At 52.6% G+C, this 24,438-nt stretch overlaps 2 protein-coding genes and 1 long non-coding RNA gene across 3 annotated transcripts; all 3 read right to left on the bottom strand.

The window, feature by feature from the left end:
- Positions 1–566: 566 nt before the first annotated feature.
- On the bottom strand, positions 567–5,942 carry LOC128051697 (uncharacterized). Its single transcript, XR_008199729.1, has 3 exons — positions 1,877–5,942; positions 1,472–1,734; positions 567–909 (listed from the first exon to the last, which is right to left on the bottom strand). It is a non-coding gene; the product is annotated as an uncharacterized LOC128051697 (long non-coding RNA).
- A 309-nt stretch (positions 5,943–6,251) lies between these two features.
- On the bottom strand, positions 6,252–15,577 carry KEAP1 (kelch like ECH associated protein 1). The gene is made up of 6 exons (XM_052644337.1): positions 15,456–15,577; positions 13,143–13,828; positions 9,277–9,962; positions 7,548–7,753; positions 7,145–7,321; positions 6,252–7,011 (listed from the first exon to the last, which is right to left on the bottom strand). Exons 2-6 carry the CDS (start codon positions 13,779–13,781, stop codon positions 6,845–6,847), a joined length of 1,875 nt encoding a protein of 624 aa, XP_052500297.1. The 5' UTR covers positions 13,782–13,828; positions 15,456–15,577; the 3' UTR covers positions 6,252–6,844.
- Positions 15,578–20,577: 5,000 nt separating this feature from the next.
- Positions 20,578–24,115, bottom strand: S1PR5 (sphingosine-1-phosphate receptor 5). Its single transcript, XM_052644370.1, has 2 exons — positions 24,018–24,115; positions 20,578–21,792 (listed from the first exon to the last, which is right to left on the bottom strand). The coding sequence occupies exon 2, from the start codon at positions 21,772–21,774 to the stop codon at positions 20,578–20,580; it is 1,197 nt and encodes a 398-aa protein (XP_052500330.1). The 5' UTR covers positions 21,775–21,792; positions 24,018–24,115.
- Positions 24,116–24,438: the final 323 nt, after the last annotated feature.

A 24,438-nucleotide genomic window follows, 5' to 3' on the forward strand; every position in this document is an offset into this window, starting at 1 on the left:
TGCACACGATTACCCTTACTCATCAGCAATGTACACAAAGTCATAACTGGGACTTCCCTGGTGGCCCAGCGGTTAAGAATCCCCTGTGCAATGCAGGGGGTTAGGGTCCAACCCCTGGTTAGGAACTAAGATCCCACATACCAATGAGCAACTAAGCCTGATCACTGTAGCTATGAAGCCCGAGCACTCCAGAACCCACACGCCACAGCTAGAGAGTCCATGCACTGCAACTAAAGATCGCATGTGCAGCCGCTAAGACCCAAAGCAGACTGATGTGTTTTAAGAAAAACAAACAGAAAAGCAGTGCATAAACAAAGCTTATATTTTAAGATATATTTTTCAAAATTTCTTATCTCTATTAGTCAGGATTCTTGGTTCTAACACGGAACCAACAGAAAACTAACTTTGGTTAACTTAGGCAGAAGCAATGAATTTATGGGCAGAAGACAATAAATTAACAAGTGAGTAGGAAGTTGCAGAAAAGGTCAAGATAAAAACGAACACTTTTATGCCACAAAAAGCAGCAGCATCAAGAAAAAGAGTGATACAGTCGATTGTGTGTAGATTTTTTAAATTTTATTTCTATTTTTGGCTCTGCTAGTTTTCCTCTGCTGTGGGCGGCCTTTCTCTAGTTGCAGCGAGCAGGGGCTACCGCCTAGTTTCATTGTGGGCTTCTCACTGCAGTGGCTTCTCTTGTTGCAGAGCGCAGGCTCTAGGGTGTACAGGCTTCAGTAGTTATGGCACGTGGGCTCAGTAGTTGTGGCTCCCGGGCTTCAGAGCGCAGGCTCAGCACTTGTGGCGCACTGGCTTAGCTGCTCCATGGCACGCGGGCTCTTCCCAGATCAGGGATCCAACTGGGGTCACCTGCATTGCAAAGCAGATTCTCAGCCGCTGGACCACCAGGAAACCCTGTGTGTGTAGATTTACAAAGAGCTGTGAATCACTGTGCTGCACTCAGAAATTAACATGATGTTATAAATCAAATATACCTCAATTTTTATAAAAATATGTAAAACTTAAAATTAAGTTTAAAAAAGAACTTGGAGAAATAGCAGGAATAAAAAGGACTTGGAGGGTCACCTGCCAGCATCTAGGAAAGCTGGGCTTACTCCATGAGCTAGTAAGTTCCACCTCCTAGCACCCATCTGGAGAAAGGAGGCATGATTAAGAGAGGGTGTTGCTGCCTTATCTGTAATTCTGAGAAACTAGAAACAACCTAAACATCTGTCAACAGTGAAAGATAAAACAGCACATCCGGTAGCTGGTAAAAGGAACGTGACATCACAGACAGAGCTTACTGAAAGAGGAAGAGCTCTGTATTGCAGAGCAATACAAGCACCATTATGCCATTTTTTGTAAGGAACTACATAAAACATACAATATTGAAGATTGTTAATTTTTTTTTTTTTAAGATTTAGAGGGGCTGGGATGGAGAGAGAGTAAGACTTCAGCTTTTTCTGTAATGTTTTACCTTTTTAAAAAAGTATTTATTTTTGGCTGTGCTGGGTCTTCGTGGCCACGCGGGCTTTTCTCTAGTTGCAGTGCTCAGGCTTCTTCTTGCAGTGGCTTCTCTTGTTGCAGAGCACCAGCTCTAGGGCACACAGGCTCCAGTAGTCGCGGCACCTGGGCTCAGGAGTTGTGGTCCCTGGGCTCTGGAGCACGGGCTCAGCAGTTGTGGCACGCTGGCTAGCTGCTCCTCGGCATGCGGGATTTTCCCAGATCAAGGATCGAACCCTGCATTGACAGGTGGATTCTTAATCAATGAGTCACCAGGGAAGTCCTATAATGTTTTAACTTCTTTTTTAAGGCAGTTTTTAGGTATTTAATAAATGAAAATTATGTGGTGCACTGGGCTTGCACGGTCTGCCTCCCTCACCTCTGTTAAGCCTCTTCTGACACCATGTTCCTCCTCCCTCTCAGAGCTTCACCTAGACTTGGTTTTCAGTGCCACAGGGCAGATGGTTCCTCTGTCCACAATCTTACCCCTCTTTTCCCTCACCTAGTTTACACTCTGAATTTCTGTGAAAAAAAAAAACACTTAAAGAATGCTTTCTCAAGGGATTTGACCTAGGTTGAGCTCCAGCCCTTCAGAAAGCTTACCTAAGAAATTAAATACATATACTCAATGTGATTATTTTATTGTTGTTTAGTAACTAAGTCACGTCTGACTCTTTTTCGACCCCATGGACTGTAGCCCGCCAGGCTTCTCTGTCCATGGGATTTCCCAGGCAAGAATACCGGACTGGGTTGCATTTGCTTCTTCAGGGGATCTTCCTGACCCAGAGATCAAAGCCGAGTCTCCTGCATGGCAGGAGGATTCTTTACTGTTGAGCCACCAGGGAAGTTGGATTATTTCATTAGCTGTATGAAAACGGGCCAGTGTCATGCTTGCTCCTCATTGTATCTGAATACCTCACTTCATGTCTAGCACAGAGCAGCCATTCAAGAGCTCTTTGTTGGAAGCAGCAAAGATTGAGGGTTTGAAAAATCTGCTTCAGTACTTTCCAAAAACAACCGTTATCTTGAGGCTACAAACCTAACACACTCCAAACCATCGTCACTTCCTTCTGTAACAGCAGATTCCTCCAAGGACCCCTCCACTTGGCTTCTTAAGCTTCAAAACCACCCGGGAGCATTCCTGATGATTCATCCATCCTATCTAAGCAGTCTATTCACCTGTAGACTCTACTTTATTCCCATAGGCACCTGCCTGATCCACACCACCGGCCTGTCACCCGGCTACTGCGCCAGCTGTTTACCCTTCCCCGTACCTCTATCCGCAGCCATTTCCACTTGGCTTCCAGAGCTATCAAATGCAAATTTAATCATGTCTGTCACTCAACACAGTTGTTAATATATCTGGTTTACCTGGAGAGTAACCAATGAACCTGGTTTACTGGGACTAAATGGTTCCTGGGATGCCAGCCTTTCAGCGTTCAAACTGGAAAAGTCCCAGGCAAACTAGGATAAGTTGGTCACCCTACTCCCCGACTAGGCTGTAATTTCCACGAGGGCAGGGATTTTTGGGGGCTTGTTCACTGTCAGTCCCATTGCCTGGAAGAGTAAGGCATAAAATCAAGTTGTTTTTTGCAGAGATAGAAAGTGAACATAAATACTCACCTTCGGAAGTATCACCTCACACCGATCAGAATGGCCATCATCAAAAAACCTACAAATAATGAATGCTGGAGAAAGACTGAAGAAAAGGGATCCCTCTTGCACTGTTGGTGGGAATGTAAATTGATAGCGCCACTATGGAGAACAGTATGGAGATTCCTTTAAAAACTAGGAATAAAACCACCATATGACCCAACAATCTCACTGCTAGGCATATATATACCTTGAGAAAACCGTAAGTGAAAAAGACACGTGTCCCAGTGTTCACTGCAGCACTGTTTACAGTAGCCAGGACATGGAAGCAATCTACGTGTTCATCAACAGATCAATGGATAAAAAAGTTTTGGTACACATACACAATAGAATATTACTCAGCCATGAAAAGGAACACATTTGAGTCAGTTCTAGTGAGGTGGATGAACCCAAAGCATGTTATACAAGGTGAAGCTACGTCAGAAAGAGAAAAACAAGCGTCATATATTAACACATAAATATGGCATCTAGAAAAATGGTATTGATGAAACTATTTGCAGAGCAGGAACAGAGATGCAGACATAAAGAAGAGACTTTGGCCAGCAGGGGAAGGAGAGGTTGGGATGAATTGAGATAACAGTATTAAAACATACATATTGCCATATATAAAACAGGTAAAGCTAATGGGAAAAGTTGCTGTATAATTCAGGGAGCTCAAAGGGGCACTCTGTGACAACCTAAAGTGGGGTCGGGGAGAAGTTCAAGAAGGAGGGGACCTACGTGTACTTATGGCTGCCTGATTCGTGTTGCTGTATGGCAGAAGACAACACAATAGTGGAAAGCAATTATTCTCCAATTAAGTTTTTAAAAAATACTCACCTTTGTTGGTCTAGCAGCTCACATAGGGTCTAGCGCCAAGTAGCATCCAGGTACTGTTTTTTCAGACAGGAAACTGTTTACCTGACTTCTGAACTGTTTACCCCAACTGCCTTACTGAATCAGGTTGACTTGACATCAAGACCATGGCTCTAATGCCTCTGAAAAGAAACAGCACTCTGGGGTAGGTTGTGGGGCTTCTGGCAACCACATTATACGTAAATCCCTATTCTAGATTAGATCGTTGTTTCTGGCTATGCACACTGATCCCACAGGACCCACTTACGTATCTACTTATTTACTTACTTGGGCTTCCCTGACGGCTCAAGTGGTAAAGAATATGCCTGCAATACAGAAGACACAGAAGACATGGGTTCAATCCCTGAGTCAGGAAGACCCCCTGGAGAAGGAAATGGCAACCCACTCTAGTATTCTTGTCTGCAAAATTCCATGGACAAAAGAGCCTGGCGGGCTACATATGCCTCCATGTCACAAAGAGTCAGACATGACTGAGCACACGTGTGCATTTATTTACTTACTTATTTTGGCCAAGTTGCATAGCATGCGGGATATTAGTTGCCCGACTAGAGATTGAACCTTGAACCTGTGTCCCCTGCAGTGGAATGCAGAGTGAGTCTTAACCACTGGACCTCCAGGGAAGGGCTGCCATGGGACTTCTGTAACATCCGCTTTGACAAACACACAGGTGGAGCAAGTTATAGCTGAGAGGGACTGCTTTCGGGTACCACACAGGTCAAGTCTGCACCCCACCACTTGGGCAGGTCACTTCTCTGAAACTCTTCTTCTCATCTGTAGAGTTCGGGGACTTCCCTGGTGGTCCAGTGTCTAAGACTCCATGCTCCTGATGCAGGGGACCCCAGGTTGGATCCCTGGTCAGGGATCTAAATCCCACATGCCACAATTGAGTTCACATGCCACAGCTGAAACATCCCACATGCCTCAACAAAGATCAAAGATTTTCCACAACCAAGATCCGACATGGCCAAATGCATGAAGGTTTTCAAAAAAGAACTCAAGCTTGCCCTTCTTAGCTCATAGCACCATTGAGGATCAAATAATGTGTAGAAATACATTGCAAATGCTAAGACTATCTAGATGTGTTTACAATTTCTAGTTTTCCCCATCCACTCAATGCAACCAACATTTTTTTTTTTTTTGCCTCACCACATGGCTTGCAGACTCTTAGTTCCTGGACCAGGGATGGAGGCTGGGCCCCAGCAGTGAAAGCCCTGAGTCCCTAACCACTGGACTGCCAGGGAATTCCCAGATTTATTTTCTTGTTCCATAAAAATCTTAGGACAAGGACCAGAGAAGTGGGCAACTAGAGACAACTAAGACCGCCTTTGGGTGGCCTGAGTGAAGCCACAGAGATGGGACGTAGGATGTTTTCGCTGGCAGGGAAAGAATCAAATGTTCCCTCGCTAAGCTGTTTGGAAGAACCTGTGAAATCCCCAACAGTTGAGACCATTCTTTTCTCCACTCCCCCAGCGCGAATAGAGTTGACAGGCAGAAGAAAAGATCCAGGCCACATAATTCCTTTACACAGGCTGTTCAGAAGGAGCCAAGCTACTGAGCCCTTTGCCTAAGAAAACTCCTAAGAACCCCTTTGTCTTTTGAATACCCAGGCACCTAAATAAAACAAAAGCCTCAGTCTATGTTATTGAAATGCATAAATATGACCTGATGGACTTTCACTGAATTTGGAAGGCATGTTGGGGTTAGTTATTCTTATTGTTTAGACACTCAATTGTGACTCCATGGACTGTAGCCTGCCAGGCTTCTCTGTCTATGGAATTTTCCAGGCAAGAATACTGCAGTGGGTTGCCATTTCCTTCTCCAGGGGCTCTTCCCGACCCAGGGATGGAACCCACATCTCCTGCATGGCAGGAGTCTTCTTTACCACAGAGCCATCCGAGAAGCCCGTGTTGGGGATCTTCTGCCTTAATATAAACTGTGAAAATATAATAATAGAATATATACTGTGAAAATATAAACTGCGCATGTGTGCAATTAATCTCGGGGAGCCCTAGAGAGGTGTCAAGGAGTTGGGTCATTGTCTTCAAAGCAGTTGAAAGTGACAGACAAAGTGAGCCCTGTGTGGCTTGCTCGTGGGGAGCAAGATGCCCTACATAGCAAAATTCAGCGGGGCCGAGATAACAAACTGGTTTCCAATCCAAGCCTTAAATCAAAAGACTTTTGAGTGCATGTCAGGAGAAAAGTCCTTTCTGTCCCCACAGGTTTGAGATCTCTGGCTGAGAGCCCAGTTGGAAGACACTAGTTAGTTTGTTCTTTATTTTCATCTGAAAGTTACAGGGCTATTTATCAACAAAATGACTGTCCGGGCAGCGAAATCCAGTGGTTCTATGTACAGGCCCATCCCTGGGGTCCGCACCTCTGGAGGGGCCTCCTCCCCCAAGGCCTCAGTGGGCTTCTTCCCAGGCCTCTAGGAAATAATCACAAAGACACAGGGGATGAAAACCAGCCTGTCCCCAGCACCTGCTTTCATCCCACAGGGAGGTGGTGGCTGCTGGTGGGGGAGCCAGGCCTAGTCTTGGGGTAGCGGGTGTGGAGGGCCTCTCTCTGGGGAGCCCGTCCTTCCCGCGCCCACCTCCTGGGCAGGCTCTCGTTGGACATTCCTGGGACTGCTCTGGCAGGCTCACGACTTCCCACTCTAGCCTTCTTTTCTTTCACGTCGTGATTGGAACACCGTGGTGTCCCAGCCTCCCATTTTGGAGGCCACGGTTTGCACTGTGGAGCCTCTTCATTTGTCCCTGGTTCGTTTTTTTTTTTTTTGTACAGAAACGATAATAGTCTGGATCCGACCTTTTTTTTTTTTTTCGCTCAGGAAACAAGCGGCTCAACAGGTACAGTTCTGCTGGTCAATCTGCTTCCGGCAGGGTTCCATGGTGACAGCCACGCCCACCCCACTCCGGCCAGAGGTCATTCGGGTCACCTCGCTCCAGGTGTCTGTGTCTGGGTCATAGCACTCCACGCTGTCCAAGAATGTGTGACCGTCGTAGCCCCCTGCAGGGAGGGCAGGAGGGATGGTCGGTCACTACTCCAAGGGGGTGGGGGCTGGGGGCAGGCAGGAAGGAAGGAAGCATGTGAAGCCCTCCTACTGAAAGGGGCTGGGTGGGCTTCTCCGCCCAGGCCTCACCAAGAACGTAGATCCTCCCTTGGTGAACGGTGATCCCCAGGGCGCTTCGCCGATGCTTCATGGGGGCTACGAACGTCCACGTTTCTGTCTCCACGTCGTAGCGCTCTACACTGTTGAGCTGGTCCTGACCGTCGTAGCCCCCCGCAGCATAGATACAGTTGTGCAGGACGCAGACTCCTAGATCGGACGACACAGAGAGGATGACTCCAGGGCCTGGCCTTGGGGGCCCCAGCCATCACCTTCTTGGGGGAACACCCTCCCCTCTCCCGTCACCTGTCTCCCTTCCTCCCCTCCCCTAAGGGGCCCTGTAGAGACAAAGCCAAGAGCAAGGAGCTCTACGAGGGTCACTCCCAGGGTGGGGAGGGTGCCCCTCCTTGTTCCCCTCCCCGCAGCCCCCTCCCACCTGCTCCGCTTCGGATGGTGTTCATGGGTGTGATCATCCGCCACTCATTTCTCTCTGGGTAGTAACACTCGGCTGAGTTGAGGCGGTTTGTCCCGTCGAAGCCCCCGACCGCGTAGAGCAGACGGTTGAGCACAGCCACTCCCACCCCAATCCTTCGTGTCAGCATCGGGGCCACCAAGTGCCACTCGTCCCCCTCCGGCTCATACCTGCCACAACAGAGCAGCAATGACGACAGCAGCCCCCGCCGACCCGAGGCACTGACCCACCGACACTCCACTGTGGTGTTGGTTTTTTTCTTTTTAATTTAAAAAATAATTTTATTTGGCTTTGCTGGGCCTTCCTGGCTGCACAGGCTTTTCTCTAGCTGCGGTGCGCAGGCTTCTCGCTGTGGCGGCTTCTCCAGTTGCAGAGCGGGGGCTCTAGAGCAGGTGGGCTTCAGTAGTTTCCGCTCCACGGCTCCCACAGCGCTGGCTGAAGAGTTGTGGCGCACTGGCTTACAGCTGCTCTGAGGTACGTGGGCTCTTCCTGGACCAGGGATAGAACCCATGTCTCCTGCATTGGCAGGTGGATTCTTTACCGCTGCAACGCCTGGGAAGCCCCTTACCTGAACTCTTCAATTCTCACAAGGATTCCCTACAACGCAACTTATCAATAGGTCCGTTTTCTAGACAAGGAAACTGAGGTTCACGGCCCCATCTGCTCAAGGTCGCCTTGCACCTCTGCTGGACTCAAATGGCTACATCAGACCACCGCCTAAGCTAAGTGTTGTATGAATGCAGGGCACACAGGAGACACCAGTTCAGTTCCTGGCTCAGGAAGATCCCTTGAAGGAGGAAATGGCAACCCACTCCAGTATTCTTGCCCAGGAAATCCCATGGACAGAGGAGCCTGGCGGGCAATATAGTCCATGGGGTCACAGAGTCAGACACACTGAGTGAGCACACACGCAAACACAGGGTCACCATGCACAGCTGTACTGTGCACAAATTGTGTACTGCACAAGGGCACCACATCTAAGGGGGCACCTTCCACGTTAACGGACCTCATATGTGTGTTTCTTACAACCATTTGTGGATAGATAGCAGTGAGGTGTCATGTTTTAACAAAATTAGCATATTAACATTCTGACAGTTTCAAACTGATGGAACTTCTTCCAAATCTGCTAACAGTCATTGTATGGGTATGTGATGGCCCTGTAAACGGTTCCCAGGCCAGGACACATCATCCAGGGTCATGACCAAACATCCCCCAGGAGTTTAGCTTCACCTTGAGGCTTCCATTCCCTGAAGGCAAGGCACAAAGAAAAGCACTCAACAATTGAGGGAAGACGTCCCTGGAGGTGCAGTGGGTAAGAACCCACCTACCACGGCAGGGGACATGGGTTCGATCCCTGTGTCTTTAATCAGGAAGATCCATGTGCCGTGGAGCAACTAAGCCTGTGCCACAACTACTGAGCCCACAGGCTGCAGCTACTGAAGCTGGTGGACTTAGAGCTTGTGCTCCACAAGAGAAGCCACTGCAATAAGAAGCCTGTGCACCACAACGAAAAGCAGCCCCAGCTCACAGCAACTAGAGAAAGCCTGCGTGCAGCAACAAAGACCCAGCACAGACAAAAATAAATAAATAAGTATTTTAAAAGAAAGACAGGAGGAACCCTCAGATCCCAATGGCGGGGGACGTGTTAGCAGCAGAACCCCCAGATCCCACGCCTCCTGCCCCGACCACTCACCTCTCCACACTGTTGTGGTGGATACAGCCATGGGAGCCACCAACGGCATAGATATGCCCGTCGATGACGCCCACCCCAATTCGGTTGCGGGGTACGCTCATGGAGGCGCAAGGCGACCACTGGTTGGTCATGGGGTTGTAGCAGTCCAGGGCACTGGAGTCGGTGTTACCATCAGGCGAGTTGTTGCGGCCGCCCACGGCGTACAGCAGCCCACCCACCACACAGCCCGCCAGGCCGCTCCGGGGCACCTGCAGGTCTGCCAGCCGGAGCCAGGTGCCATCGCTGGGGTTGTAGGCCTCCAGGTAGCTGAGCGACTGGCGGAAGTAGCCACCAGCCGTGTAGATGAGGCGGCCCACCTTGGGCGCCCGGCAGGGCATCACCTGCGTGGGCTTGTGCAGGGTGAGCTCCTGGAAGATCTTCACCAGGTAGTCCTTGCAGCGGGAGTCCGACTGCAGGATCTCACACTTCTGCAGCTGCATCTGCAGGAAGTGGGGCGTGAGCGAGTGGCAGCGCACAGCCCGCAGCAGCGCCTGCACATAGAAGCGCCGCTGCTCGCAGTCATACTTGACCCAGTTGATGCAGGCGTGGAAGACCTCAGACTCGCAACGCACATTCAGGTCATCCCGGCTGATGAGGGTTGCCAGCTGGCAGTGGGACAGGTTGAAGAATTCCTCTTGCTTGGCCACCTGCAGAGGGCGACAGTGTCATGGGCTGACTTACAGGTCTCTCTCCACTCCCACCTGCCGGGAGCCAGCACACGAGATCCCACCCATGACAAGGTCATGAGGAGAGACCTGACAGGCAAGGCGGATCAGGACTCGAGGGACTCCCTGGACCTGCTTGAGCATCTACCCAGATGACAAAATCTGTCTGTCTACTGTTTACTATATTATGCCTTTCACTTACTCGTCTGGCATTAACAGGGGCTATCCCCGACCACCTTTCTCTGGAGAAAATCAACTTAGGGCTCTAGTTGATAAGTCTCCTGGGCATGAAAGGAATATTTCAATTCAAACCTCTCTGTTAGCATTCTAACTTGCGTAGCAGGTTTATCCATACTCTTAAAACTAACGCACATACACGATTGTTCACAATTCCCCAACCATGAAAGGCAGGGGAACTTAAACATTCTAAAGTCCTAATAGGCATAGAGCCCTTCGAGGAGTAAAAATTATTAGAATAGTGCTGGTGAAGGACTTCATTGTTGAGCCAGTGCTTGCTGCCAAGTTTCCATATCCCTTACCCGTTGTGTGCCTGGGAGTACACTAGTTAATATAGTTGGTATGTAGGGAAAATAAGTAGTAGCCTTGGTGTTAGCAACATTAGACCTTTGAGTTAATAAATTCTTCCTTTGTTATAACCCACTGCACCTTTGCCCCATAGGAATGTAACTTTATTTAGTACTTTCTGAGAGTGGTGCCGGACTTTAGAACAAACACTTTTAGAGAAAATAAGTTTTCTAGTTGACTAACCTTTATCAGAAAAAAGGGTCATAAAATGTTAACAGGCCTCCAGGCCAGAAGAGGATGTAAATCACATAAGGCCTTTGTATATAGAAAGGTATGCAGAAAGAAAGCCTGGTTTCAATAAGGGTCAGAACTGCTGACCCTGCATGACTCTGCATCTTCCATCCCCCTCTCTGTACAACCCAAGGTATAAAAGCTCTTTTTAAAAATAAAGTTACAGACCTGTTCCACCTAAGCTTGGTTTCCCCATCTCTCTCTCTCTCACCAACGCCGTCCATCCTGAGGGAACCCCGGATCCTGCTGGGGCTGGCCCCCGGCACCCACCCCCCCAGCCCCTTGCCAAGCCCCTGCCAGGACCTTGGACAAGACACTCAATCTGCCTCTGCTAACTCAGCTTCCTCAGGTGTGAAATAGGCATTTGAGGGACTTCCCTGGTGGTCCAGTGATTAAGAATCCACCTGCCAGTGCAGGGAACACAGGTTTGATCCCTAGACGGGGAAGATACCGCATGCCTTGGGGCAACTAAGCCCATGTGCCGTAATCTTGAGCTCTTGCTCTAGAGCCCGTGCTCCACAAGAGAAGCCACTGCACTGAGGAGCCTGCACAGCGCAATTAGAGAAAAGGCCCTGCTCACTGCAACTAGAGAAAGCCTGTGAGCAGCAACGAAGACCCAGCACAGCCACAAAGAAATAAAATTTAAAGAAAAGAAACAGGCATTTGAATAGCACGGAACTCTCAGTGTGTGTGAATTCAATGAGTTAACACTACATGCCAGGCACATAGCAGGTAAGCACATAAATGAGAAAAAGAAACGACATCACCTCTTAGATTCTGTATCATTTTGTATCTGAACTGTAAGAATGTTGCCCCTTTCTTTTTTTAATGAAATTACTTTTTCAAAAGAGCAGACTGACTTCAAAGGAAATGCTGCTGCTGCTAAATCGCTTCAGTTGTGTCTGACTCTGTGAGACCCCATAGACGGCAGCCCACCAGGCTCCCCCGTCCCTGGGATTCTCCAGGCAAGAACACTGGAGTGGGTTGCCATTCCTTCTCCAATGCATGAAAGTGAAAAGTGAAAGTGAAGTCGCTCAGTCGTGTCCAACTCTGAGCGACCCCATGGACTGCAGCCTACCAGGCTCCTCCGTCCATGGTATTTGCCAGGCAAGAATACTGGAGTGGGGTGCCATTGCCTTCTCCGTCAAAGGAAATAGCAACACAGTACGTTAGAAAGAAAATAAAATTCAGGCTTGAAGAAAGCAGCCTGAGTTGCAGTGTTGGCCCACTACCTTCTAATTGTACCACCTTGGGCAAAAACCTAAAACACTCCGTGCCTTGTTTTTCTTCCTCTATAAAAGGAGGATTATATTAGTTGCTAACTCCTAGCAGGGTTATTGCTAAGGTAAATATTTCTTATCTGGCACTGGTCTATATAAATAATTTCAGTCACCCCACATCAGCGGGATCCCAGCTTCCTGTTACCCCAAGCCGAGACAACCCCCTGACACTACTGTTGTGCAGGTCAGTGGGACAACCCTGTTCTTGGGCCACGATCCTGGAAGCCATAAGTCCTAAGACTAATGTCAGAGCTTCTTGGGGCATCTGGTCAACCCCCAAGATGGTAGAGAAGGAGAGGCATAGAGACCAAGGGTAGTGTCCACCTAGCTGGCCCCAGCCACGGGAGGATGATTTTAAAAATTTCCAGGAAGGGGGGAGTTCCCTGGTGGTCCAGTGGTTGGGACTCAGGGCTTTCACTGCCAGGACCAGGGTTCCATCCCTGGTCAGGGAACTAAGATCCTGCAAGCTGTGTGGTGTAGCAAAAAAAAAAAAAATCTAGGAAGGCACTCCAAAGCATACCTCCTCCTAGGATAGCTGGGAAGACTCAGATATAAAGGCTGGAAATCACTTAGAACAGAGGCTGGCCCACACCAAGTACTCAACAAGCACTCATGTTCTCTACTCACAACTTCCTCCACTTGAAAATGAAAATGAAACAAAGATTAGTGTGAGCACAATACTCTGTGGACTAAAGAAAACCACCACAGTGTAAGGGTCACACTGGCAGTTGACAGCACGTCACGGGTGTTCAATAAATATTTACTGACTGCCTGGAACGTCAGGCCCTGCTCAGGGCAGCCTCCGGTGGAACTGCTGTCAGAGTCACTGCCCTCTGTCCCCACCTTTGACCCCAGGGAGCCCAGACATCCATGACAGTCTCACTTTCTTCAGCTGTTTCCTAGATTTGTCACAGATATCTAGACTGGGAGCTCAACCCTACTTTTCTCCATCTCCTTGCCTTGATCCGTCACCTCACAAGGGGAGATGGTGATGACCACCTGTCTGTTCCCTGGTCCTCCAAGGCTGCTCTGAAGCCCTGGTGCCATGTCCCCGTCCCTCACTCACCTCCCCAAAGTGCATGTAGATGTATTCCCGGGCACGCTGGTGCAGCTCCGTACAGCCGATCTGCTCAGCGAAGTTGGCAATGCCAATGGCATTGCTGGGATCCAGCTGCTGCACCAGGAAGTCGCTGCAAGCACGGACCACGCTATCGATCTGGTACATGACAGCGCCGTTCATAACGTGGAGCACACACTTCTCCCCCATGGAAATGGACGCGGTGTAGGCGAACTCAATGAGCCGCTCCATGACCTTTGGGTGGATGCCCTCAATGGACACCACCTCCATGCCCTGCTCCCGCAGCCCGTTGGTGAACATGGCCTTGAAGACGGGGCTGGACGAGGCCAGCACCACCTTGTGGGCCATGAACTGGGCAGCAGGCGCGTCCTGGTACTTGACCTGCAGCGTCACATCGCATAGCTGCTGGCTGAGCCGCAGTTCATTCATGATGCCAAAGGCCTGCTTGGTGTGGTCCTCCAGGGTGTAGCTGAAGGTGCGGTTGCCATGCTGGGAGGGCGTCACCTCGGCCTTGCACTCGGTGGAGGCGTACATCACCGTGTCCCCTGCCCCCTCGGGGCGCTGTGATCTCAGGGGCAGGAATTGGGTATGGGCCCCAGCCCCGCTAGGCCTGGGTTCCGGCTGCATGGGGTTCCAGGTGACAAGGGACAACGCCACCACTGGCACTCAGGGGCCTGGAGGGGGAGAGCACAGGGCGGGGCACAGGGCTGGGGGCTAGGCCTTCTTTTCCAAGATAAAGTGACTCAGAGACCACTTTTCCTTCCCAAGCCCAGGTAAAGCAGTGTTCATTTGAGCTCCCTGACTGACCCATGGCCCCACCAGTCCAAGGGCCCACCTTAAATCCTAGGTCACATGGTGCCCCTCCCCTGCTCAGAATCCCCCCGACCACTCTCTGTGGCATGAAGAGTAAAACCAAACTCTTCAACGGCCTGCAAAGCCTTTCACAGTCAGCTCCCGTCCACCTGTTCCCTTTGCCCATTCTGTTCCAGCTCTCTGGGGTCCATCCCTTCTCACAGCATGTCCAACTCATTCCTTCATTCACCCCATCAACATTTCTCGGGCATGTCCAGGCACTGTTCTAGGCACCAGGGACACAGCAAGGAGCCAGACAGACATGCACTGAGCCCCCCTGGAGCCAACACTGGGGAGGAAAGGGCTATAAGTGAAATAAGTGACAGTGTAGCGTGCAGGTGTTTATTTAAAATCAGGTAGTCCAGGCCTGTCTTGGAGCTGGGACTAGAAGGATGAACTTATGGAGCGGGTGGGGCAAGGGGGGGGTTGTTAGCTTTCCAGGCAGAGGGAACAGTGAGTGCAAAGACTCAGAGTCAGAATGAGAGCTGACCTGGAGAATCAGGGGAAGAGTGTGATGAGAAACACTAGTGAAGGGAGGGTGTCAGTGAACCCTGCGGAGTCTGGAGGGTCAGGGCGTGAGTTGGGTTTGAAAAACTCAAGCAAAGAGAAGGCAGGGGATCTACAAGAGGTTCTTCATCTTATTGTTCCCTGGGCTCCACTCAGAGTCACCTCCTCTCTGTTTTATTTCCATCACACCACTTATCAGGAATGGAAATTAGCTCCCTTGCTTGCTTGCTGATGGATGAAGGGTCTCTCTGGCCCTGAGCCTCAGGATTCAGAGGGCAGGTAGCCCTGTGTGGGTCAGGGTCCTGCCCACCTTCTCCTGTGCCTCCCCTGCAGTCCGCCTGGGGCCTGGCTCTACGCAGGGGTCAGTAAGCTGTGGCTGGCTGACTGCCCACTCCACTGTGCCTGCCAAAGCACCCTCCTCTTCCACTGTGCCCTGGACACTGCTTGGCCGCCTCTCCCCAGCCGAGGCCCGGGCCTGCCTCTTGGTCTTTAGCCAAACGGTCAACGGTGCCCCCTGGGCACTGGACACTTCCCCCTCTCCCACCTCCCCCACCCCCCGCCAAGAAGCGGTAAGTGGGGGGACTGCGCATGTCCCGCCGGCGCAGCCAAGGCCTAGAGAAGGGAGGAAGTGACCCCGCCGCGGCCTTTCCATCGCAAGCCCCGGGCCACACACCAAGGTCCCCCCGCCACAAACGCCCCGGGATCCCCGGGATTCCGTCCGAGCGACGCTTCCTGGGCCTCTCGCTCCAGGAATCACCCGCCGGTCGCGCCGTCCAACAAAAGGTCCGGACTCGAGCCGCGCCCTCCTGGCCCGCCGCGGAGCCGCGGGAAACCCCGAGGCGACCGGGCCCCGCATCGCCCAGTGCTCCGGCCCCCGGCCACGGTCGCAGAGCACTCTAGACCCTCGGTGCCCTCAGCCCGGGCGCGGGCCGCTTCACTCACCCCGCCATGGCCGCGCTCGGGCTCCGCCTCCGTCGCCCAGGCCCGGGCGCCTCCATCGCAGCTCGCAGGGGGGAGGCGCGGAACGCGCGCAGGTCACCATGACTAAGCAGAGCCGGGAGCCGGCCGTGTCAGAATAAAAGTCCCCGCGGCCCCGGGCCTCGGGCGGCGGAGACGGCGGCGGGCCGCTCCCCGCCGCCCTTCCCCGCCCACGCTCGCTGTTGCCCAGTTGCGCAGCCCCAGAGCGGCGTCCGCAGCGCCGATAATCGCGGCGGGGCCAAGGACCCAGCCCTGGGCGCACCCAGCCCGCGTGGTCGGAGCCGCCTAGAATCAAAGACCTGGGTTCGAGGCCCAGCGCTTCCCTGCACCCGGGATCACCGGATACCCCTCCCCGCCGCCGCCTGCGCGTTCACCTGCGTAGCCTCCGATACTCTCACCGCGGGGTGGGGATGCCAGGGGGCGCGGCGGTGGCTCCGGGCACGTTGGTGCCACCCGCGCACCGAGCTTCCGGGAAGCCCGAGGGGCCGTGGCCTGGCCCGGGGGCGGCTCCCGCCTGACTTTCGCTGTTGAAGACCCGCGAGCGCTTCCACTGTCCGGGGCGGCGGGGAAAGGGGGCTGTGGCTGGGCTCCGGGGCGGCGGGGCCTACGGGGTCGCGGCCGTCGAGTGGGGGGTTAGCCTCGGGACGCCCGAGAAGGAGGCGGGGAGAGGGCGGAGAGGGCGCGGCGGGGAAGGAGTCGTGATTCCCCGCCCTTCCCTCAGGTGCCCGGCGCCCATGGGCGAGGAATAGGGCGGCGGGCAAAGGCGCACGGCTAAGCCCACCAGGCCCGTCCCCCCACCCCTTCGCAGTCCCTTCCATCCGCCAGGTTTCGTCGTCTCAGCGCTAGTCCGCTTCCCACGACCTGCGCTTCTTTTACCTCCACACAGTGCAGGCCTCACGTTCAGGTGGCCGAAGGATCCAGGCAGAGCTGTCTACCTACCTACTGGGGTTTTCATTGTTTTTATTTTTTATCTCCAATCTGGAGGCGCGAGGAGCTCGCAGTTGGAAATTCGAACTCCGGCTCTGCCAATCTAGCTCTGCGCGGCTGGACCTATAATTTAACCGCTCCATGCTTCAATTTCCTTCCTCTTAAAATGTTAACAGGGCTTCCGTGGTGGCTCAACGGTAAAGAATCCTTCTGCAATGCAGGGGACACAGGATCGTCCCTTGGATCGAAGAGATCTCCTGGAGAAGGAAATCGCAACTCACTCCAGTATTATTGCCTGGGAAATCTCATGGACAGAGGAGCCTGGTGGGCTACAGTCCATGGGGTCTCAAAGAGTTGGACACCACGTAGCAATAGATGTTAATAATACAGGCACCTACCTGGTAGATTATTGGGAGAACTAACTGAGAATGCTAGCGCTCAATAAATATGAATGATTGTTATTTTTCATGGAAAGTGATACTGATTTTCCATTTATGCTCTTTGTTATATAAAGTTAACTTTTAAATGCATGTGGGGTTTTTTTCCCTCTTTTTTTTAAAAATAATATTTGTTTTTATTTATTTATTTGACTGTGTTGGGTCTTAGTTGCAGCATGTGGCATCTACTTCCCTGACCAAAGATCGAACCCCTGGCCCCCTGCACTGGGAGCATAGAGCCTGAGCCACTGGACCACCAGGAAATCCCCCCTCTTTTCTTTAAGAGCCCATCCATATGAAACTCTAGACTGAACAGATACTGGTCTAAGAAAGGATTCCCCCTGCCCCCGGGGTGAATTTGGAAGATTCTGCCTCCCTGCTCTGGGTTTGGGATTAATCCCATGCAGAAGAAGGCTGGCCTAGGGTTCCTTGCTACTCCTCCCATGCCGGTGGCGGTGGCGAAGCTGTGGTTCTGAGTGGTTCCAGAGGTGGTGCCATAGCATAACTGCCAAATACTGTATGGGGAGTGGCTGAGGCTGTGAGCAAACCCACAAACACACCCTTTTCCACATGCCAAAGGAAACCTCTGGTATATCTCAAAATTAACATCTACAAGCCCTGAGACCCAGCAGTGACATGTGCAGTAATTTATCCAAGGTACCCCTGCACATGTTTAGGAGGATGTATGTACACAGATGTTTATTGCAATACTGTGTTTAAATGCCAAATGTTGGACTCAACATGTGTGCATTCCTAGGGCCCCGGTGTAATCTCTGCTATGAAATACTATGCAGCCAGTAAAAAGAAGCCATTAGCTTTGTAAATGTTTTACCTCAATATTTTTAAATGTGAAAAAAATGCTCTGTAAAGCAATTATTCTTCAATTAAAAAAATAAAGTGACATAAAAAAGTTATGGTCTGTGCCCCCTCCCCACCATCATATATTGAAGCCCTAACATAACAAATGATGGTATTTGGGCTTCCAAGGTGGCACAGTGGTAAAGAATCTGCCTACCAATGCAGGAGACTAGGGTTTGATCCCTGGGTCAGGAAAATCTCCTGAAGGAAGAAATGGCAACCCATTCCAGTATTCTTCCTGGGAAAATCCCATGGACAGAGGAGACTGGCAGGCTATAGTCCATGGGGTCGCAGAGTCAGACACAACTGAGCGACTGAGCCCACATATAAAAATAAGTGATGTTATTTGGAGATGGGGGCTTGGGGAGGTAGATTTAGATGAGGTCATGAGGGTGGGACCCTCATGATGGCATTAGTGCCTTTATCAGAAGAAACACCAGAAAACTTAGATCTCTTTCTCCACCATGTGAGGACACAGCCAGAAGGCAGCTGTCTATAAGCTAGGAAGAGAGTTCTCACCAGAAGCTTTCCATGCTGACACCTTGATCTTGGACTTCCGGCCTTCAGAACTATGAGAAATAAACTTTGGTTGTTTAAGGCACCTAAGCTGTTCCAATTAACAAAGTACAAAATCTAGACATGCAACAATTTCCAAGATGATACTATTAAACGATCAAAGCAAGGTGGAGAGCAATGCTAAAGTTGTGTAAAAAGAGAGAGGATGTATTTACATTTCAGCTCTTTTACCCACAGAATGGCTCTGCAAGTTTCCCAAGTGTATATATCCAGGAGTGGGAACTGGTGCTTTTTGAATTTTGTAGAATGTGAACAAGTAAATAACTCTTCTGCTATCACACCATCATCAAACAACTGAGCAATGGGGTGGGGTGGCTCAGGTTGCCCTGGAAGATCACAGGAGCCCGGGGATACTGGAACCAGGTAGGAAATTAGAATCAGTTCTCAAAGTGCACTGGCATGTGACCCCGGGCTTGAGTGTTTATATTCCAGGAAATAGGTTGGTTTTCTCAGTGCTTACAGCGTGCAGGGACAGTGTGAGCGTGGCCCACGGGAACTCAGGTCCCCTGGCTGGTCAGTGCCCCTCACCCCCACCCCTACACACTACATACTTTTCAGCTGCCTGCAGTTCTGCTGTGTCCCGGCAAGTGATGTACCACAATCTGAACCCGAAGCCCCAGGCCCTTTCCCCAAACCCACCCTGCCCCTCTCCAGCCTGCCTCTCCACAGTGAGGTTAGGAATGTGCCTGGGGACAGCTGGGAGCCTGAGACAGCTGGAAACTGTGGTCAGGACACCTGAAACCTTTCATGGCCACAGCCGGGGCCCTAATATCACCCCTGGCTGAAAATGCAGACCCTTGAACAAAGGAGTGTTGGTCTGGGCTTAACAGACCTCTTGGAACCGGAACGGTGGAGCCTAACCTCCTTGGCTAATATCCTGGCTCAGAAAATAGGACAAAATACTCAGTTACTGGATTCTCCTCATCTGTCAAATGGGAGTGAGAAAACTTACCTTACAAGATTGTAGGAAAGGTGAGAAAAAGGCATGTCCCAGGCCTAGAATACTATGGGAGTAACTGTGCTGTTCTGTGCTTAGGCAATCAGTTGCGTCTGACTCTTTTTAATCCCATGGACCGCAGCCTGCCAGGTTCCTCTGTCCATGGGGATTCTCCAGGCAAGAATACTGGAGTGGGTTGCCATGCCCTCCTCCAAGGGATCTTCCCAACCCAGGGATCTAACCCAGGTCTCCCACATTGCAGGCAGATTCTTTACCAGCTGAGCCACCAAGGGTAAAATCAACTGTTATTACTCTTATTATTCAATTATATGTTTATTCTTTCATGAAGGATCTGATACCACTTTCCAAAAAAATCTTGTTTCACAGAGGAACAGGCTGAGTCTCCTGGAGTCAAGTTTTGGGGTGCTCCATCTTTGGCCTCTCCTCTAAAAGTGAACACTTGTCCTTGACTCCTTTCTCCCCCACACCCAATTCCTCAATAATTCTGTCCAATCCCTCCCAAGTCTGTGGAGAATCCATACCGTCCCAGTCCTTGTCATCACTCCCCTAGGCAGTTACCATCACCCAGTTCTCCTGGCTTCACCCTCTACAGAGAGCAGAGGTAGGTGCAAATACCTGAGCCTGATTAAGTCCTTCCTCTGCCTAGAAGCTTGCAGTACTACTTCACTCAGAGCAGGAGTTTCTCCCCTGGGTCCATAAGGCTTTGCCCCGCCTGCCCCATTATTTTCCTGTCTTTGTTTCTTGTCTGCCTCTCCATCGTTGCGCCAATGGCACTAAGATCTCTGCTTCTGAGAGAACACACAGGCATATTCTAGCCTTAGGACCTCTGCACCTGCTGCTCCCCGGTTCTGAAATGCTCTTCCTTCGGAAGGTCCCGGGACAGGGAATTCCCCAGCAGGCCACAGTTAGGACTCCCTGCTTCCACTGCAGGGGTTGTGGGCTCATTCCAGATTAGGGAACTAAGACCCCACATGCCAAAATAAAAGCTCCCAGGATAATCATCACCTCAGCCCACATCACATGTCACCACCTCTTCAAAAAGGCATCACCTGACCACCATCGCATCACTGTGTTGTCACCGGAATCATCTCCACACTTCTTCACTCCGTTATCATCTCTGAGTCTGACACAAGAACATCAATTCCACAAAAGCAGGGATTTTTGTCTGTTTTTTTCATTGCTGTGGAGTTCAGCGTCAATAAAATATATTTTCCTAGGTCTTTTCTGCCTCCACCATCTTCATCTTTGGCTGCTTTTTCCTATAAATTCCTTTATATAAAAAAAAGTCTGCAAAAGAGCTCTTAGGGAGGGCAATGGCGGTCAAAGGGCGTCAGTCTGTAGCTGGCGGGGTTACCAGGGTCCCGGCGACCGTGGGTGCACCAGGGCAGCCGGTGGAACAGCTGGTCTCTAACCCGTCCCGCTGGGGAGAGGAGCGCTCGGAGCGGCTGGAGCTGCCATCCAGGCCGGGAGGTAGCCAGCGATGCAGGTCGCCCGAAGCCCCAGGGGCGCTCCCCGACCGCCGGGAGGCACCTGGGTCTCGGCAGCAGCGGCCCCGGTTGCAGCAGACGAGGCGCAGGAGCGCGTGACGCAGGTCGCGGTTGGTCAACGTGTAGATGATGGGGTTCAGGAGCGAGTTGGCCATGGCCAGGCCCAGGAAGGGGTCCGCTTGCAGGAGCACAGGGCAGGCGCGCGCCGGGCACGCCACGTCCAGCAAGAGCAGCAGGAAGAGGGGGCCCCAACAAGCCACGAAGGCCACGAGCACCACGCTGAGCGTGCGCAACAGCGCCAAGGAGCGCGGCGTGTGGCGCGCGCGCACCGAGGAGCCCTCGCCAGTCCTGGGGTGCGCCCGGAGGCGCCGCGCCTTGGCGCGCACCTGGCAGTATATCCGCGCGTAGAGCGAGCAGATGGCTGCCAGAATGCCGAGAAAGGCGAGCACGCAGAAGAGCACGTAGGCCTTGGCGTAGAGCGGCAGGACCGTGGAGCAGGCCTCCAGACGGCCCAGACAATTCCAGCCGAGCGCTGGCAGTAGTCCGAGGAGCAGCGACAAGCCCCAGGCAGCGGCCGCCAGCGCCAACGTGCGCCCCCGACGGGCGGCGGGCGCGGGTCCCCGACGCTCCATGGTGAGGAGGCGCTCGAGTGCAATGGCCAAAAGGCTCAGCACGGACGCGGAGAGCGCCACGAAGACGCCGCCTTCACGGGCGAACCAGAGCGCGGGCGACAGACGCAGCGTGAGCGGCCCGGACAGCAGGATGTTGGCGGCATAGGCGGCGCCGGCCAGCAGGTCGGACAGCGTAAGGCTGCCCAGAAGCAGGAACATGGGCGCATGGAAGCGCGGGTGGCGTCCGAGCACGATCAGCACGGCTAAGTTCTCCAACACGATGAGCGCGCACACGGCCAGGCACACGACGGCATCTGCACGCAGTCCCGCGCCAGGCTGGTAGCGCGCACCGCGGAGCTTGCCGGTGTAGTTGTAATGCTGGACGATGACCTCGCTCACCGGCGCAGGCCGCAGCAGCCCCGGCTCCATGGGCCGCCCGCCCCAAGGCTGCGGAGAGGTGGGAGCAATGTCAGGCCTCATGCGCACCATCCCCGGCGGCCTGCGAAGGCAGGCATAAGCGGCCCCTGACCTGGGAAGGGGTTCTAACCCCCTACTCCCTACCCTACACGCACGCCGGAGCCCAGAGGGAATGTGGGATAGAAGGGGGTTGTCCATGGAGACAGGCCGACACAAGGAGACAAATCATATCACAAGGGGACAGGGTAACAGAGTCCCACATGAAAGGGACACTAATAATTCATACACAGGCACAGATATCCAGAGCCACCTTAGTAAAAAACAAACAGACACACAGAGAACGGGACAAATACAGTAACGCATTGACAAGGACATGTGCACAGATAGTCACAAACTAGGGCAAAATGCGCAGTTACACCCTCTCAGGGGACCATGAAAGTACGTTCAGGTCTTCCCTGCTGGTCCAGTGGATAAGAATCCACCGCCTGCCTGTGCAGGAGACAAGGGTTCAATCCCTGGTCCGGGAGGATCCCACAGGCCGCAGAGCAACTGAGCCTGTGCGCCACAGCTATTGAACCCACGCACCGCAACTACTGAAAACCGAGCGCCCTAGAGCCCGTGTTCTGCAACAGAAGAACCCGCGCAAGAAGTCCGCGCTGGGCAACTAGAGAGTAGTCCCCACTGGGTGCAACTAGTGAAAAGCTCACGCAACAACAAAGACCCAGCACAGCCAAAAATAAATAAAAATAGTTTTTAAAAAAGAAAGCACAAAAATAAAATTTTTAAAAAAGGAAGTACATTCACACACGGACACTGAAAGATATATACAAATTCCCCCACACACAGACAGGATCTTATGCCTAGTCTCACAGGCCACAATTTCACAACCTCCACCCACCCCCTGGGACCCAGAACCCCACAATCTACACGCCTCGCTGCATAGAGGTTTTTTCCCTGCGAACTCCCCCCTTCATTCGCTGCAAAACCCCAGTGAGAAGGCAGAGAAAACTCCACCCATTTTGCAGGGCCAGAGCCTGAGCAGACGGAATTCACCTCTCATAGACTCTTGCAGAGGGACATACACGTCATTAAAGTATAATAATACCTCCTAACTGTGACTTCGCGCTAACATACCCTGGGCAGTCTCCCCTTAACCCCAATTTACAGACGAGGAAACTGAGGCTCAGACGAAGTACCTCGCAAAGAAGCAGACACAAAGATTTTCATGCTCCACATAAACACATCCACGCAGAAACAGACACAGTCACGGAAGTCCCACTGAACAGATGAGAAAACTAGGGCCTGGGGAGGGGAACGGATTTAATTGGACAGGGCAGAAACAAATGGCTCCCAGATGGCTTGAGCTGCACACAGGGAACCAGGCGCAAATACAGACTCACAGCAAGTCACGGACTCAGCCATGCTGGGGTTAAGGGGACACCAAATACACGCAGATGAGGGTCACCCCAGGGTCACACTCGCTGCTCTGGGGACACTGCGCAATGGTTCGCAGCCTGTGTACCTCCCACCTCTCCTCCTTTTGCCTGGAGACAAGAGTGAGGTAGCGAAACTTGCAGTGGCGTGGCTGGTAGAGGACGAGGCGGGGGGATTCCGGGTGCCTTCCACCCCCGTCCCGGGTCCCCGCACCCAGTCCCGAAATCTCAGGTTCTCCCCTTCCAAGAGACTTCGGGAAAGGCCCGAGAAATCCAAGCCAAGGGGACAAGGGTGGTGGCCAGGGCAACCCCCACCCCCAGGCCGGGACGAGCCCCGCGCGCGAAAGGACCCAGTGGTGGACACTCACCCCTGCGCCCAGGTAGTGCGCGCTCGACAGTCGCGCGGCCGGGAGCGGAGAGAGCGGCCCCTGTTCGGGAGGCGGGGCTGGGGGCAGGCGAGGGGGCGGCCCCCAAGGCAGAGCGCTGGAGATCGCCAGCAGTTGCCCCCTCCTCCTCTTGGGGTACGGGCTGCCAGCCCGCGGCTGCCAGCGCGTGTCTGCCAGCCTGTACCACCCGCCGCGGCAACGGAACGCGCCCTCGGCGCCGACTGGCACTGGTCAGCCCTCGGCTCCCCGCTCCTGGCCCGGGCGGCCCTCCCAGGGATGCTCCGTCGCGGTGGGAGGATCCGGAGACACGAGCAGGGGGAGGGTTCTTCACCCCGGGCGGCCGCAACCTGAGTTTCTTTCCCCCCGTCCCCCCAACACCTAATAGAGGGGTCCCCTCTGTACTCTGGGCACTGATCCCTCCCCTTTTCCCACCTACCTTCTGATTGAACACCCTGGGCTGCACCCCAAGGACGTCCAGGCGACGGAGGAAACCCCGCAACCCGGGTTAAGAAGGGTCTTTAGCAGCCGTAGCCTCAATTCCCCTCCCCCCACCAACAGATAGAGCCGTCGGCTTCCGGGCGCAGGCCCCACCCCCTTATCCCTCTCCCATCCCCAGTTTGGGGCGGGTGGGGGAGGGGCAGGCGCGGTCAAGATGCTGGTGGGAATCTTCTCCTCCCCAGATAAGAAGAATCTGGCTCGTAAGTCCCCCTGGTTGTCCCGCTTCCCCCACCCCGTATCTCTCGCCCTTATCACTCTCGACAAAGTGATTTACTCGGTTATCAGGTTTCGGGGCTGTGTCCCCACCAGACAGTCAACCCCACCGGAGCAGAGATTTGTGTCTGCTCTGGGCACTGCCT

The sequence above is a fragment of the Budorcas taxicolor genome, chromosome 7, assembly GCF_023091745.1.
Source record: "Budorcas taxicolor isolate Tak-1 chromosome 7, Takin1.1, whole genome shotgun sequence".
In the NCBI taxonomy this organism is placed as follows: Eukaryota; Metazoa; Chordata; class Mammalia; order Artiodactyla; family Bovidae; genus Budorcas; species Budorcas taxicolor.

What these genes read in the sequence shown, in the direction of transcription:
- S1PR5 (XM_052644370.1), bottom strand. Translation starts at nt 21,774, where the DNA reads ATGGAGCCGGGGCTGCTGCGGCCTGCGCCGGTGAGCGAGGTCATCGTC.
- KEAP1 (XM_052644337.1), bottom strand. Translation starts at nt 13,781, where the DNA reads ATGCAGCCGGAACCCAGGCCTAGCGGGGCTGGGGCCCATACCCAATTC. An exon ending in TCTACATGCACTTTGGGGAG is followed by an intron (nt 9,963 to 13,142) that starts GTGAGTGAGGGA and finishes CGCCCTCTGCAG; the next exon opens with GTGGCCAAGCAAGAGGAATT. An exon ending in CACCATCCGAAGCGGAGCAG is followed by an intron (nt 7,322 to 7,547) that starts GTGGGAGGGGGC and finishes CGTCCGATCTAG; the next exon opens with GAGTCTGCGTCCTGCACAAC.